Below are 16,901 nucleotides of genomic sequence, written 5' to 3'. Positions count from 1 at the left end.
GGAAGTTAAGGGCTGGCCTGAAGTTTATAAGATTGTGAAAGGCATAGATAGGGAGGAAAGTATGCAGGTTTTTCCCAGGGTGGATCAGTCAATTACTAGGGGATGCAAGTTCAAGGTGCAAGAGGTAAAGTTCAAAAGAGATGTGCAAAGCAAATTTTTCTCAAAAAGGGTGGTGAGTGCCTGGAATGCGTTGTCAGAGGAGGTGGTGGCAGCATTCAAGAAGCAGCTTGAAAATACAAGAATAGGAAGGGAATAGAGGGATATGGATCCTGTAAGTGAAGACACTTTTAATATGGAAGGGCAAAATGTGTTGGTGCAGGCTTGGAAGCCAAAGGGCCTGTTCAAGTGCTGTATTGCACTTTATTCTTAAAAATATGTCCCCTTAGTTTTGAACTTTTCAGCCTGGTGAAAAGATCATTGCTATTTCCTTATCTATACCCCTCATGATTTTATAAATCTCTATAAGGTCACTCCTCAATCTCCTGTGCTTTAGTGAGAAAAGTTCCAGCTTATTTTTGTACTCAGATGTCCATTCCTGGCAACATCCTGGTAAATCTCCGCTGAAATCGCTCTAATTTAATAACACCCTTCCTGGAGTATAATATTAGAAAATATGAAGTTGGCAGGAAGAATAAAAAAAGCAGAAATTACTTAAATATAGAATGACTGCAGAATTCTGAGTGGAAGAAGGATTTAGGTGTTCTAGAGCATGATTTTTCAAATCATTTGTATGTAGGGACAGAAGCTAATTAGTAAGGCGAATGGAATGCTATCCATTATTATGGGAGGAATTGAACACACAAGTAACAATTTTGTTTCAGTTATGTAGGACACAGATGAAGTCATATCTCAAAAACAGTGTACATTTAAGGAAGAATGTATACATGTTGGAGTTCAGAGGATGTCTACTAGATTAATACCTGGAATGAGTGGTTGTCTTATATGGGTATTTTAGGCAGACTAGACTTGTTTCCTTTGATGTTTAGAAGAGTGCGGGGTGACTGTATATGATCCTTAATGGTTTTGACAAGGTAGATGTGGAAAGGATGTTTCCTGTTGTGTGTGTATCCAGAACAATAGGGCATGGTTTTAAAATTAGAGGTCACCCTTTTAGGACAGAGATGAGGCTAATACTTTCTCAGATGGTTCAGTGACTTTGCAATTCTACCTCAGAAAGTAGTGGAGGTAATATCATTAAATACTTTTAAAATAGAAATAGATAGATTCTTGTTCGGCCAAGGAATTAGAGGTTATTGGGCATATATGTGAATGTGGAATTCAAAACACAAACAGATCAGCAATGATCTTATTAAATGACAGAGTAGGTTCAAGGAGCTGATTGGCCTGCTTTGTGTCTGTCTCTGAGTGTGTAGCATTGCCTCAGTAATGCATTGATCTATAGGCAAGATAATGTGCTGAACTCTTCTGATTTGTCACTTAATCAGGTTTGTACCTGTAGCTATCTAACACAAAAATGTGAAGGTATTGTTAAGTTAAGCTGACCATTTATAAAGAGGTTAATAAGATCAAGTTCTGATCCCATTTGTCTGTTACACATTTGCTGTTTTTTTCCCCATCTTCAGCTCAGGAAAGATGGCTTTGTTAAAATCGATGGATTTCTCACAGAAGATGAATGTGACTCCCTGAGAAAGCGGATATTAGAGATTATTGATGAGATGGATGTCGCCAAAGAGCTTCGCACCGAATTCACAACGCAAGCATCGGAGCAGCTTAAAGCACAGGTTGGGACAGCAATGGGGAGGAGTGGGGGAGGTGCGTGTATGTGTTGCTTAAGAGTGACACAGAAATCTGGTTTTCTCTTGTATCTAAACATAGAACATAGAACATAGAACAGTACAGCACAGAACAGGCCCTTCAGCCCACAATGTTGTGCCGACCATTGATCCTCATGTATGCACCCTCAAATTTCTGTGACCATATACATGTCCAGCAGTCTCTTAAATGACCCCAATGACCTTGCTTCCACAACTGCTGCTGGCAACGCATTCCATGCTCTCACAACTCTCTGCGTAAAGAACCTGCCTCTGACATCCCCTCGATACTTTCCACCAACCAGCTTAAAACTATGACCCCTCGTGCTAGCCATTTCTGCCCTGGGAAATAGTCTCTGGCTATCAACTCTATCGATGCCTCTCATTATCTTGTATACCTCAATTAGGTCCCCTCTCCTCCTCCTTTTCTCCAATGAAAAGAGACCGAGCTCAGTCAACCTCTCTTCATAAGATAAGCCCTCCAGTCCAGGCAGCATCCTGGTAAACCTCCTCTGAACCCTCTCCAAAACAATCACATCTTTCCTATAATGGGGCGCCCAGAACTGGACGCAGTATTCCAAGTGCGGTCTAACCAAAGTTTTATAGAGCTGCAACAAGATCTCACGACTCTTAAACTCAATCCCCCTGTTAATCTGCTGCACAACTTGTATTTTCAACTTCTCCCTTTCAGTTGCAAGAACTGTTGGCTTGTTGGTTTTCAAGTTATGGAGTCATAGAGATGTACAGCACAGAAACATACCCTTTGGTCCAAATCATCCATGCTGCTCAGATATCCTAAATAAATCTAGTCCCATTTGCCAGCATTTGGCCCATATACCTCTAAACCTTTCCTATTCATTTACCCATCCAGATGCCTTTTAAATATTGTAACTGTACCAGGCTCCAGCATTTCCTCTGGCAGCTCAATCCATACACGCACCACTCACTGTGTGAAAAAAACTTGCCCCTTAGGTATCTTTTAAATATTCCCCCTCTCACCTCAAACCTATGCCCTCTAGTTTTGGACTCTCCCACCCTGGGGAAAAGACCTTGGCTTTTATGCTTGAAACCAAACAGCAGAGGCAGTCAACTGTGTAGTTCACTGCTCGGTCAGACAGCTGTGCAGGTTTACTTCTGTTTGTTTCACCTCCCATATGATCACTGCTTTGTCTCTCTTCCTCCTTCTTAAATTGCTACTGTTTGGGGGAAAAAAATCAGAAGTTCCAAAACAATGCAACAGCTTATAAATCAGGAAGTACTGCTCCTAGAATTCAAGGAAATCAGATCCAACACTGAAATTACCTCAAAGGAGCAGCTCTGACAGCTACGACATTTTCCCATCCTCCAATTTGGATTACCCAGAATCCTAATTAAGTGAGAAGAATGTAATGGAATATGACTCCACATCATCTCTTTCTGTTGAGGACTGCATGTAAATGGAAATGAGAAGACATTAATGCCTAAAAAGCATTGATTTGAAGATCTTAAGATATTTGTTCCTTCACTGATATGGATATGCTGACAAGACATAACCAATAGATCAGATCTAATCCTGCCACATCCAGTGTGGGCCTTCTGTGGTCCCCAGCATCACAGATACCAGTCTTCAGTCAATTTGATTCACTCATGTGATATCAAGAAATCGTTGTATACACATACTGCAAAGGCTAAGGGCCCTGACAACATTATGGCAATAATGCTGAAGATTTGTGCTCCAGAACTTGCTATTCCCCTGGCCAAGCCTCTTCCAGTACAGTTACACTGCTGGCATTTACCCAACAGTGTGGAAAATTGCCTAGGTATGTTCTGTACATTAAAAAAAAGGACAAATCCAACCCTGCCAGTTACTGCCCCATCAGTTTACTATTGATCACTGTAAAATGGTGGAAGGTGTCATCAAAAGTGCTATCAAGCAGTATCTGCTCAGCCATGACCTGCGCAGTGTCACCCAGTTTGGGTTCTGCCAAGGCCACTCCACTCCTGACTTCATTACATCCTTAGTTTAGACATGGACAAAAGAGCTGAATTCAAGAGGTGAGGTGAGAGTGACATGCAAGACTGCATTCACCCGAATGTGGCATCAAGGACCCCTAGCAAAACTGGAATCTATGGGTATCAGGGGTCAACTCTCCACGAGGAGTCATATCCAACACATAGGAAGATGGTTATGGTTGTTGGAGGTCAGAGATTTCACCTTCAGAACATCTCTGCATGAGTTCCTCAGGGTGGTGTCCTAGGCCCAACCATCTTCATGTGCTTCATCAATGATCTTTCTGCCACCAAGGTCAGAGGTGGGGTTGTTTCTCAATGATGGCAACATGTTCAGCACCGTTTGTGACATCTCAGATACTGAAGCAGTCCATGTTCAAGTGCAACAAGATCTGGACAATTCAGACTTAGGTTGACAAGTGGCAAGTAACAGTCATGCCACACAAATGACAGGCTATGACCCATTACCCAATAAGAATCAATCTAAACATCACCCCTTGACCTTCAAAGTGTTACCATCACTGAATCCCTCACTACCAACATCCTTGGATTTACCATTGACCAGAAACTCAACTGGCCTCACCACATAAACACTGGTTACAAGAGCAGATCAGATACAGCAGCGAGTAACTCACTGCCTGACTCCTCAAACCCTGTCCAGTATCTACAAGGCACATGTCAGGAGTGTGATGAATACTCCACACTTGCCTGGATGGGTTCAGTTTCAGCAACATTCAAGAAGCTTGATCTCATCCAGGACAAAACAGCATGCTTGATTGCCACTGAATCCAGTGAACACCCCCACTTCTAACCTTATAACAGAGAGAATCTCATCAATGAAGCAGCTGAATTTGGTTGGCATAGGACACTAGCTTGAGGAATCCTTGCTGAAATATCCTGGAGTTGAGATGATTGATGTCCAACAACCATAACCATTTTCCTTTGTGTAAGACAGGACTCCAACCAGTAGAGAATTTCCCCCACCCCGTACCTATGACTCAGTTTTTCTAGGGCTCCTTGATTCTACATTCGATGTTACCTTGATGTCAAGGGCTGTCACTCTCACGTCACCTCTGGAATTCAGCTCTTTTGTCCATGCATGAGCCAAGGTTGTAATGAGGTCAAGAGCTGAGAAGCCCTGTTAGAACACAAATTACAACTTTTCTACCTTGCAGATTATTCGAAAAGTCTATCACATTTTAAGTAAAGAACTTCTTCCCAGTAGTTGCTTTCAGGTTATTTTTCATGAATACATGTTGAAATAACTCCACAGAGGTTGGTATCCCGTTGCCAAGTCACCCTTTATATACACATGGTGAGTCCTTGACACTGACCCAGCTCCCTCAGAGCCTGCTCTGAGTGAACAGAACCTCCGACACGCCTATTCTTATCTGTCAGCCAGGGCTTCCTGAACAGACCAGATAAACAGCCCCAATCAGGGAACTCATATTCTGAGTCGGCCTCTTGGCTGACCTCATTACAGTCACTACATTCCTCCCACTCTGAGAGTAAAAACTTAGGCTTGTTCTTTATAGCTTCTCCTGGGGCGTTTTAGCACCGGGCCAGGTTCATCTAACTCTGCCTCTGATACGGACGGCACGTGATGCATGTTAGCTCACCTCTTGCACCCAGAGCATCTTTGAAGAAATTCATTCTCTTCTTCAAGCAGCGAAGGCATTGAGGTGGCGACATCTGCTGTGTCCATCTCAGATTCTGAGGTATCTTCAACTCTTGATGGAGTGTGAGAACCCATGCGTTCCAGAGCAGTTGGAAAGGCAGTCGAGGAGCTGGGCACATTTTGCACACACACCATATGTGAGGTTGCAACTTTCATATCGTCCACGTGCTTGTTCAGGATTGTTGCACCTATCTGAACTTTAGACGTCACTGCACCTGACCTACCATTGACCAAGCCTCATACCCATGCAAGGCCATTCCTGTGGTTCCTGCACAAACTTCACTCCTGAAATAAATAATCTCTCTCGCTTAGTGGAGTTTTGTGTCCAGCATTGGCATTTGTGATGCTGTTTCACCTTGCCCTTGTTGGCACTCTGGGCATTGCATCCAAGCTGGCCAACAGACATAACTTCTATCCAATATCTTCATTTGGGAAACCCCTGGATGAGTCTGGTGTATCTCAGCCAGTCTCTAATTGCAACCTGTGCTTGGGACAGTCACTCTTACTCACCATAATAATGTGCCATCCTGTTCTGTGATCTGATCTCTCTTGGTCCAAAAAGGTTTCAGTTTCCAGTTGTGATGGCCGTTTGATTTAGCTCATCACCACCAGCTGTTTCAGTTTTGCCAGGATCAGATCTTTTTGTGTCCAAAGTCTGATATTGTCAGCTGTGACTGGAAGTGCGTCCAGAAAATGTAAAACCATTACAGAGTCTTCGAGTGACAGTACCACCAGTAGTGTATCTGCCAGACTGAGGTGGCTGAATGCATCTGCATTTGCTACTTGGCCTCCCAGACAGTATTCTAACTTGCAATTACACATACTTGGCATTAGAGCTCACCACTGAATTCGGCCTAAAGCTATGAGTGGCACTGCTTTGTCCTCTTTAGGTAGACCTTGCCGGGTTTGTAATCTGTTATTATTACAAATATAGGTCTCTAAAGGTATGGGTGGAACTTCTTGACTTCAAATATGACTGCCAAACCTTCCTTCTCTATCTAGGTATATTTACACTCTGAAATAGCCAAAGTCCTGGATGCATATGCTATTGGATATTCCTCTCCATTAGGCCATCTATGAGCTAATACCACTCTGGTGCCTTATTGCATGTCAACACCAGGTCTTGCTTGGGATCATGGTGTGCTAATGCCTTAGATGATGATAGCTGCTTCTTCAACTCCCTGAAAGTTATGTCTTGGCTACGTGACCATTTCCGAGGCTGACCCTTTTTAAAGAGTTGATGCAAAAGTGCCAGGCTGGAGGCCAGGTTACATATGAATTTTCTGTAATAATTTGCTAACCCAAGGAAAGACCTAGGCTCTGGTACAGATGTAGTAGATGGGGCACCTTTGATTGCCCTCACATTATCTTGCAACAAGTGTAACACTTGGGGTGCCTGGAAGATACATTTTTCCCTTCTAAGGTATACACTTGATTGGGAGAAATGTCTAAGGACTATGTCCAAGTTCTTGAAGTGTTCCTTATTGGTCTTCCCTATTATTAGCCTGTCATTAACATTAACAACATTTAAAAGGCATTTGGACGAATACATGGATAGGAAAAGTTCAGACTGATATGGGCCAAATGCAGGGAAATGGGGGTGGGCATGGATGGACACTTTGCTTGGCATGGACCAATTTGGGCCGAAGAGCCTGTCTCTGTGCTGTAGGACTCTATGACTCAGTGACTCTAACTGGATAACTGGTAACCTGGGAAGTCCTTGTAAAATGTTCTCAGTCATCTGCTGAAAAATTGCACATGCTGACAATACTGCAAATGTCAGTCTCGTACATTGGTACAACCCCTTAAGGACATTAATTGTAGCATATTTCTGGAAATCCTTATTTAATTGCAATTGCAAGTATTCATGGCTCATTTCCAGCTGTGTGAGGGACAACAAAGTGGACTGGTTTGATGATTCTTTCTTTTTCAAGCCTCCTGATTTTTGCATCAATTTTTAATCGTAAGGCAAATGGCACTGGGTGGACCTTGCAGAGTCATGGAATTGTTTCCTGGTTAACATGCAAGGTGGCCTTGGATGCTTTGATAGTTTCTAGACCTTCCTGAAAATGTCCAGGTATTTAATTAGGGCTTCACTCAGGCAGCCGTTTTCTAATTGAAAAATGTTAATGTAATCTAGGTGAATCTTTCTCAACCAATTTTGCCCCATGAAGCTTGAGCCCAAGCATTTTACTACAATCAGGGGTAACTGAACTAGTTGCTTCTCATAAGAGACTGCAACTGAAGTTGTACCCTTAATTTGTAAAGGCTCCCCAGTAGAGGATCTCAGTCTAGCTGAGGTCTTGTCCAAACTTAAGGGTTGGAGTCCAGAGTGAATTTTGTTTAAGACTGATTTTGTGACCACTGAAACAGCTGCGTCAGTATGGACCTCCATTAGAACCAGGTGACTCTTTAACCAGACATTTATTTTGATGGCTATAATTTGGATGTTGCTGAGCAATTTAACTGTTCCAAACTGGATGTAGGTGAACTTTCCAGGATGTGCAGTCTCCTGGATACCAGCCTATGAATTCTCTTATTCAGTTTAGGCCTAGTGGGATGCTTTTGCTGCCTCAAGTCTGCATACTGTCATCAACTACAATGGCTTTCTGGCCCGGATCATGAAGAAAGCTGAGGCTTGGCTTTGTTTTGAGGTTTTGCTGTAGGGCTGACCTAGAGTCCCTCTGTCTGTTCATGTCCTGAGTGAGGCTGTGCAATTGCCTTCACTCAAGTAGTGTTCCCCAAGCTCAGTTGGCTGGTGAAGGTGTCCACTTCCATCGGCATAACATGCAACTCATGTGCTCCACTTGCCATGTTTTCCAGTGGTAAAGCCAGTTGTCGTGCCTGCTTGAAGTCCAGTTCAGCTTCAGCTTGTAGGCTGTTTTGCACAGTTACACCATTCAGCCCATATACGAAATGGTCTCTCAGCATCTCAATAAGGGTTAATCAAAGTCACACGTCTCTGCCAATCATCTTAACCTAATCAAAAATCCCAATACGGATTTCCCTAGTTCTCAAATTGCCAAGTTAATCCTATAGCATCTCACAAATAGAGGAAGCTTAGGTTCATAATATTCCTTCACTAAATCTAACAACTCTTGAAAGGTTTTAGTATCTGGTGCCTCAGGGAAAGTTAGGATCCTAATATTCAAAAAAATGCAAGTCCACAAGCAGTAAGGAGAATTACTTATTGATTTTCATCTGCCCCACTGTCATTTGCCCAGAAAAAATAATGCATTATTTTGACATACTGAGCCCAGTTTTTTGACAACAGAATTGAATGTGTGAAGCTTCCCAAATAATGGCACAATGATAGAAATACTTAACCTAACTCAGAGACAACTGTTGCAAGCTAATTTCTTAAGGAGCGTGCTTTTCTCCCTCCGCCATGGAAATAACTCTACAGAGGCCGGTATCCCGTCCCCATGTCATCCTTTGTTTACACATGGAGAGTCCTTGACACTGATCCAGCTCCCTCAGAGCCAGCTTTCAGAGTGAATAGGATGTCTACTACTCCTGTTCTTATCCGTCAGCCAGGGCTTCCTGCTTAGACCAGATTAATAGCCCCAATTAGGTAACCCATATTCAATGAGGCCCATTTATCTGACCTTGTTACAAATCATTACACATGTATTCTGACTCCCCGACTTTAAATGACCATGAGAGGTTGAAATTAACTAGTTTTTCTTCGTCTCATGATTCCTGGTTGGCCTAAAAAATGCGGGTAGCAAGTGTGTTGGAGTTTGGATAGTGGGTCATTCATAAGAATTTCTGCTTTGTTGAGCACTAAGTGTTAATTGTTGCCACATTTTATTTTAGGGGAGCAAAGAGTACTTCTTGACTAGTGGGGACAAAGTCCGATTCTTTTTTGAAGAAGGAGTGTTTGATAGCAAAGGTAAAGCCTAATGCCACTTGTATTTCACGTTAATTCATACGAGAAAAATTGCATGTATTTGGTCTTCACATTGAAACAAGTCACATAACAATAAACTGCAGTGACTACAATAATATTCCCAGGTGTATTGGTCATCAGTAACATCCTGGAAATAGTCGTGAAACATGTGGCTGGTTCATCCATCTTCAAGTGCTATTAGCTAAGAGTAAGACATTAACCAAGATGCAACTGTGTTTAAATCCTGAGATTCTTTTATCTTTAGACATCAAGATTATCTGCAGGAGAGAGGTCTCTATGTTTGTTCAATATTGATCTACTCATCACCACCACCACTAGATGATATGATTACTTTTCTCTGTTGTGTCATGTGAAAAGCACCTGCCACAACTTTAAGAGGAGAGAGAGCTGTTCAAGTCATGAATGGCTTTATTATGGTAGATAAAGAGAGATCCTTTCCTTTGGTCAAAGGATTGGTGCTGAGGATGCAATCTTAAACTGCATAGCAAAAGTCCTGGATGCAGCATGAGGAAGCTTATCGCTTACACATGCAAACTGCTATGATCTGGATTGTTCTGCCTGAAGGGATGCTGGTAGGAGATTAAACAATAACAGTCAGAAAAAAGTTAGTTAAGTATTTGAAAGGTAGAAAAAGAAATTACATGGCTTTGGGCAAATATTTGGAGAATGAGACCAACTAGATAAGGGGTTGAATGACCTCCTGTGCTATAACATTCTGTGATTCTATGGTTTGCTCACATCTGAGACTACACTGGCTGTTTAGTGGTTTAGAACATCGAAGGATTTGAAAGGTGCTAAATGCTAATTCATGCCTCTGATAATTTATAACATATCTCAGTATTATAGGGTGAAACAATGTGAAAAGATGGGTGGTTTATTTCCCCATTTTTATTTCTGCAGATGACTAGTTGGCAGATTTCCTCCTTACCTTAACCTGACATTCTGTAACTAGTGCCTCGATAGCAATGAGGACTGTAGAGCTATGACTTTCCCACTCCACATGGCCTCTACTTTGGTAACACTCTGAGATGTCAGGGCTGTGGTTAGGAATACAGTAAACTGTAACTGTCGACTCTTGTCAGTGTACTCTGGTGTATATTGCATCGGACCTCCAATGAGCCAGCATACGCATTTTGTTCTTTATGTCTCTGGCTTCAGGGAAAGAAAGAAAACTTTTTACACTGATTCCTTTTGGAATATTATTCAAAGAACACTGCTGTCCTCCTGCACCTTATGTACAATGATTTTTTATGCCTCTGTTTTGACAGTAAATAATACATGACATATAATGACAAGAATTCAATATGGCTATTTGTCGTCTTTTGATTCATCTGTTCACAGTATAATGTCAAATAGAAGTGATCACTTTAAATGGAGACTTAGCACATTTGTTTTCATTCTCTGCCTCCCTAATATGTGGAATGAAGTTATTTGTTAGCCCAGGCTAACAGCACAGGTATCATCTAAACTTGGGCTCTTGTGCATGTCCCAGCAGGAAGAGTCTTTACCAACTGAGAAACCAGCTAGTCAAAAATCCTTCCATAGAAAGATGTTCTTACTCAGCCAGTGGTCACAAAACTACAAGTTTTCATTTTTCTCTTCATTTAGGCAACTTTCTTATACCAAAGGAGAAGTCTTTGAATAAAATTGGCCATGGTAAGGTCACTGCTTTATATTTTTGGGTAATGTAGAGAATAATTCCTTTCTTTTCATTTTGAGTGCAAGAACATCCCGCTGAGGGGAATCGCAGCATTCACTAAAAGATTTAGTGAAGTTATTAGATTGCAAAGATCCAGCAAAACACTCACAAACCGGATTGAGGCGCTCAGTGAATTGCAAAGCTTTCCTGTCTGCTCAGTCAGGCTGGTTTTTAATTTGCTCACTGGGCTTTCTATTTATCTTGCAGCAATTGTTAGGGAATGGTTGATTGTTTTGCCACTTTTTAACCCAGGCAAACTGAGACCAATTTAAGTAACCACACTGCAGCAAACTTGAAATCAAATGCATTGAGTTCTTTTGTTATTGTAGGAACACACGTTCTTTATTTTGAATGTATGTCTTTCAAACCAGTTAGAAATATCAGTTAGGAAGCATTTAAATATTTTCCCAAGTAGCACACTGCTTTACAGTTTTATAATTCTGCCAATCTCTGCTTTCTAGGAAATCTGTACAAATTGGCTTCATATAAAACCTTATGTCAGTTGGGCCTTTGTCCTCTAATGAAATCTAATTGATGGCACAATAGAGTTTAGATTATATTCTAAATTTGAATGCTAATGATCCCTAATTCCCGTGTTTCACCTTAAGTAAGAGGGCTCACATAGACACTCACCGATAATGTGATTCTTCTCCACAGCTCTTCATGCCTTGGAGCCTGTATTCAAAAATATCACCCATTCACTGAAAGTGCAGGTGGGTCTTTCTTGAGTCTACCATTAATGTAGTGTCTGACAGTGGCTGGCAAGCGGAACTTGTGTATCAGTGAAGCTTGATATAGACTATTGTCAAGTCACCGAAATGCTTTCTGTTATTTTTTATGAGCTAGAAACCAGGTAGAAATAATCACAATGTTTGTTGAATCCAATTTTAGGAACATTTTCCCATCCCCAACCCAATGAATTGTTCTGTTTCAGGTTTAGAAACCTAGGAACCCAAGAAGGCCATTTGACCCGCGAGGCTGTTCCGCCATTCAATAAGATTATGGCTGATCATTGAGCTCAAAACCCTAACTCCATCCTCCCCCCATATCCAATCATCCTTCTAGCCACAAGAGCTATATTGAAAGAGCTTCTTGAAAACACCTAATGTTTTGGCCACAATCATGTTCTGTGGTAGTGAATTACATAGGCTTACCACTCACTGGGTGAAGAAATTTCTCATCATCTCATTCCTAAAAGGTTTACCCCTTACCCTTAAACTATGATCCCTTTAACTAAGACAACCCCACCATCAGGATCATTCTTCCTGTATCTAACATGTCTAGTCCTGTTAGAACTTTCTTTTTTCTCTGAGATCTCCTCTCATTCTTCTAAACTCCAGTGAATACTGGATGTGAGTTTGCTTGCTGAGCTGGAAGGTTAGTTTTCAGATGTTTCGTCACCATTCTAGGTGACATCATCAGTGAGCCTCCGACGAAGCGCTGGTGTTATATCAGCGAGCAAACTCACATCCAGAACCTCAACCTGAGCTACAAATCTTCTCAAAACTCTCCAGTGAATACAATCTTAACTAACTTAATCTCTCTCATAGGTTCTGTTATCCCATGAATCAACTTGGTTAACCTTTGCAGCACTCCCTCAAGAGCAAGAACATCCTTCTTCAGAGACCAAAACTACACACAATATTCCAGGTGTGGCCTCACGATGCCTTGTATAATTGCAGAAAGGCATCCTTGATCCTGTACTCGAATCCTCTTGTTATGAAGGCCAACACACAGTTTGTGTCCTTGACTGTGTTTTAAGTGTGCAACCCTGTATTTCGCAATTATGCGCTCTAGTCCTAAACTCTTCGACAAGTGGAAACAAACTTTCTGCTCCTACCTTTATGAGTCCCCTAAGAATCTTGAATGTAGATTGCCTTTGTTCCTCTGTAACCCAGCGGGTATAGGTGCAATCAATTCAACCTCCTCTCATAAGACAGCCCCTCTATACCCTGTATCAGTAATGGATCTTCACTGGACTTCCTCCAATGCTAGTATATCTTTCCTTAGATAATGGGTCTAAAACCACCTATAGTATTCCAGCTGAAGCTTTAGTATTTCGTTGTAAAGCTTTAACAAGACTTCAGTATTTTTATCGCTTTGAAATAAAGACCAGCATTCCACTCACCCTCTCTATTACCTGCTAGACTTGGATGCTGGTTTTTGTGATTCATCCATTACATTTAAATAATGCAACAGTTTTTGCTTCCTCTACATACTTGTGCTTCAACCTATGAATATCAAAGATTCCTGACTTTGCCAGTTTGAACATGAACCCTTTGGCCTATTGCCAATTTGACTTCATTGTCCAGATTTACTTATTCAATGCCATTACTATTTGTCTGTCTGTGCAAGAAGCAATTTAAGGTTTTCCAAGCCTTTAATCAGTGTTCTGCTCCTGCAGATCAGTCTCAAGTCTTGAAAGTCTTCTTTGTGCCTCAGTTGTATTCCTTTTAACCTCACTTGCTCCTCCATAGGGGAGAATGGACAAACTAACAAAGACTCCCTGTTGTTCTCACTTGTGAACTCCCTTTTGTGACTCACTCACAGGACGCAGGATCACTGGCTATGCCAGCATTTATTGTCGAGAGGTCAGTTCTGAGTCAGTCACATCACTGTGCATCATCTGTGAAGATTACTGTGTGAAGACCAGACCAGATAGGAATGGCAGGTTTTCCGTAAAAGGGTTATGAACCAGATGGGTTTTATTCCACCATCTGTCATGGCAGCATTTGAGCCCGGATCCCCAGAACATGATCTGGGTCTTTGGATGAATAGTGAAGCAATAATACCACCAGGCCAAGGCCTCCCCAGTTTATCTGAGTGTAGATTTAACATACATTTTGAGAACAGGTAGCTTGGCTGCCCTCATTGCTCAGGGAATCATTTGGATCCGACAGAATTAAAGAAGGACTGGAACATGTGCATCCATTGAAATGAATCTGTGTCTCTGTGTGACAGGAGATAGCCCAGAAGTTGGATCTAAAGGAACCGGTCATTGTGCAAAGCATGTACATCTTCAAGGTATGTGAGGAGGTTATTTCCCTGCACCTACTATTGGTGAAATGGTAGAGTTTGAAGTTGACATTTTAGACTTTTTGAAAGACACAATAAATCAAGCAGAGTCAACATGGTTTATGAAAGGAAAATTGTGTTTACAAGTTTTATTCGAGTTGCTCGAGGGCAAATTGAGCAGGGTAGGTGAAGGAGAATCAATATATATCATGTACTTGGATTTCAAAAGATGACATTCAAACATAGGAACAAGGAACAAGAATAGGTCATTCAGCCCTTTGAGCCTGATCCATAATTTAATGAGATCATGGCTGATATGATTTTAATCTCAATTCTACATTTATGATCTATTGTTCCCTGGCTTTTCCTTACCACCTTTCATAAATAGTGGCACCACATTAGCCAACCTCCGGCCTTCTGGCACTGCACCTGTGGCTATTGATGACAGATGCCTTTCCGCTCATTCCAGGTAAAGGTTTTGATAAAGTGTCACATAAAAAGCAACGCAAGATTAAGAGCTTAGAAGAATGAGGGTGATCTTACTAAAACATACAAGATTCAGAGGGGTTTGACAAGGTAGATGGTGAGAGGATGTTTCTCCTTGTGGGAGAATCTGGAACTAGGGGTTTCACAATAAGGGCTGTCCCATTTCCGACATACATGAGAAGGAATTTCTTCTCTGTGAGGGTCACTAATGTTTTAAATTTTCCACCCTGGAGAGCAGAGGAGGTTAGACTATTGACAGTACTCAAGGCTGAATTAAACACTTATTTGTTCGACAAGGGTTATGGGTTAAGCTACAGAGTAGAATTAAGGCCACAGACATATCAACTGTGATCTTCTTGAATTGCAGAGCAGACACTCGGAGCCAAATGGTTTACCTCTGCTTCAATTTCTTATGTTTTTATGAAAGATAAGAGAGGCCCTGATGCAAAACCTTTGCTAGAAATACATCTTTCAATCAATTGTTTCTGATGTACTTTTTGTTTTTAAAGCAGTTCTTAAGTGAGAAAGTATGCAATATTTGCATGCCTTGCTTAAACATAGTTGAAAATAAATGTTTGTTTGGTTTTGTGAGTGTTTTATAGTTTGGAGCTGCGAGTTATAGGCCACCTAGGAGTAGACAATGGACTTGAAATTTTCCCTGATGGCTCTGCTAGTAGCTTATCAGTAAGTGACTCTATCAGTAAATGACTGAGTCATACAAATCAGAACAGACTCTGTTCTCCCTGTGACTTGTGTTCATCGTCAGAAATCACACAACACCAGGTTATTGTCCGAGATAATAAAATGTGAGGCTGGATGAACACAGCAGGCCAAGCAGCATCTCAGGAGCACAAAAGCTGACGTTTCGGGCCTAGACCCTTCATCAGAGAGGGGGATGGGGGGAGGGAACTGGAATAAATAGGGAGAGAGGGGGAGGCGGACCGAAGATGGAGAGTAAAGAAGATAGGTGGAGAAGGTGTGGGTGGGGAGGTAGGGAGGGGATAGGTCAGTCCAGGGAAGACGGACAGGTCAAGGAGGTGGGATGAGGTTAGTAGGTAGCTGGGGGTGCGGCTTGGGGTGGGAGGAAGGGATGGGTGAGAGGAAGAACCGGTTAGGGAGGCAGAGACAGGTTGGACTGGTTTTGGGATGCAGTGGGTGGGGGGGAAGAGCTGGGCTGGTTGTGTGGTGCAGTGGGGGGAGGGGATGAACTGGGCTGGTTTAGGGATGCAGTGGGGGAAGGGGAGATTTTGAAACTGGTGAAGTCCACATTGATACCATATGGCTGCAGGGTTCCCAGGCGGAATATGAGTTGCTGTTCCTGCAACCTTCGGGTGGCATCATTGTGGCAGTGCAGGAGGCCCATGATGGACATGTCATCAAGAGAATGGGAGGGGGAGTGGAAATGGTTTGCGACTGGGAGGTGCAGTTGTTTGTTGCGAACTGAGCGGAGGTGTTCTGCAAAGCGGTCCCCAAGCCTCCGCTTGGTTTCCCCAATGTAGAGAAAGCCGCACCGGGTACAGTGGATGCAGTATACCACATTGGCAGATGTGGTTATTGTCCAACAGGTTTATTTGAAAACAAAGGCTTTTTGGCCATTGCTGCTTCTTCAGGTGTTTATGGAATCATAGGATGGTGGCACCACAGAAAGAGGTCATTTAGTTCATTGTATCTGTGTTGGCTGCCCACAAGAGCAATTCATCAAGTCCTACTCACCTGCCATTTCTTCATAACTCTGCATTTTTCCCCGTCTTGTGAAAATAGTCCAGTTCTATTTTGAAAGCCATGATTGAATCCACCTCCACCACACATTCAGGCAGTCATTTTCCAGATCCTTGTCATTCATTGTGTGAAAAGGTTTTTCCCCAATGACCTCTGGTCCAAATGAAAACAGTTTATCCTATTTGTTCTGTCCAGACTGCTCAGGATTTTGAATACCTCTGATCAGATCTTAATCTTTGTACCAAGAAAACTGCCCAGCTTCTCTAATATATCCATGTAAATGAAATTCCTTATCCCTGGAACTCTTCTCATGAATATTTTCTGCACTCAGTCCAATGCCTGCTGATGCTTCCTGAAGTGTGCCCAAAATTGGACACAATACTCCAGCAAACATCCATCTCACAGCTCCACTTCTTGCCTTCAAACAACCGCCAAACCTTAACCAGACCATCATTTACAGCAAAGTAACCAGCCTCCAGGACAACATTGACCACAACACCAGACAACCCTGCCAGAGCAATCTCTGCAAGACATGCCAGATTATCAACATGGACACTACCATCACATATGGGAACATACGCCCACCACGCACATGGCAGATACTCACATGTCTCGGCCAACGTTTTCTGC

General features: G+C 42.2%; 1 protein-coding gene across 5 annotated transcripts in view; it reads left to right on the top strand.

Annotated features, from left to right (window-relative positions):
* phyhd1 (phytanoyl-CoA dioxygenase domain containing 1) overlaps window positions 1-16,901 on the top strand; it is a 30,460-nt gene that overhangs the window by 7,574 nt on the left and 5,985 nt on the right. For all 5 annotated transcript variants that reach the window (XR_007250286.2, XR_007250285.2, XR_007250287.2 and 2 more), the window contains 5 exons: window positions 1,584-1,742; window positions 9,259-9,334; window positions 10,961-11,008; window positions 11,709-11,764; window positions 14,013-14,075. Coding sequence is in view for 2 of the 5 variants with exons in the window: in XM_048559307.2 (XP_048415264.1) it covers window positions 1,584-1,742; window positions 9,259-9,334; window positions 10,961-11,008; window positions 11,709-11,764; window positions 14,013-14,075 (402 nt within the window). In the remaining 3 variants the exon portion in view is untranslated. The remainder of the gene's footprint in view (window positions 1-1,583; window positions 1,743-9,258; window positions 9,335-10,960; window positions 11,009-11,708; window positions 11,765-14,012; window positions 14,076-16,901) is intronic.

Source organism: Stegostoma tigrinum, chromosome 29, assembly GCF_030684315.1.
Source record: "Stegostoma tigrinum isolate sSteTig4 chromosome 29, sSteTig4.hap1, whole genome shotgun sequence".
Taxonomy (NCBI): Eukaryota; Metazoa; Chordata; class Chondrichthyes; order Orectolobiformes; family Stegostomatidae; genus Stegostoma; species Stegostoma tigrinum.
This window is presented reverse-complemented; position numbering and strand designations above follow the sequence as displayed.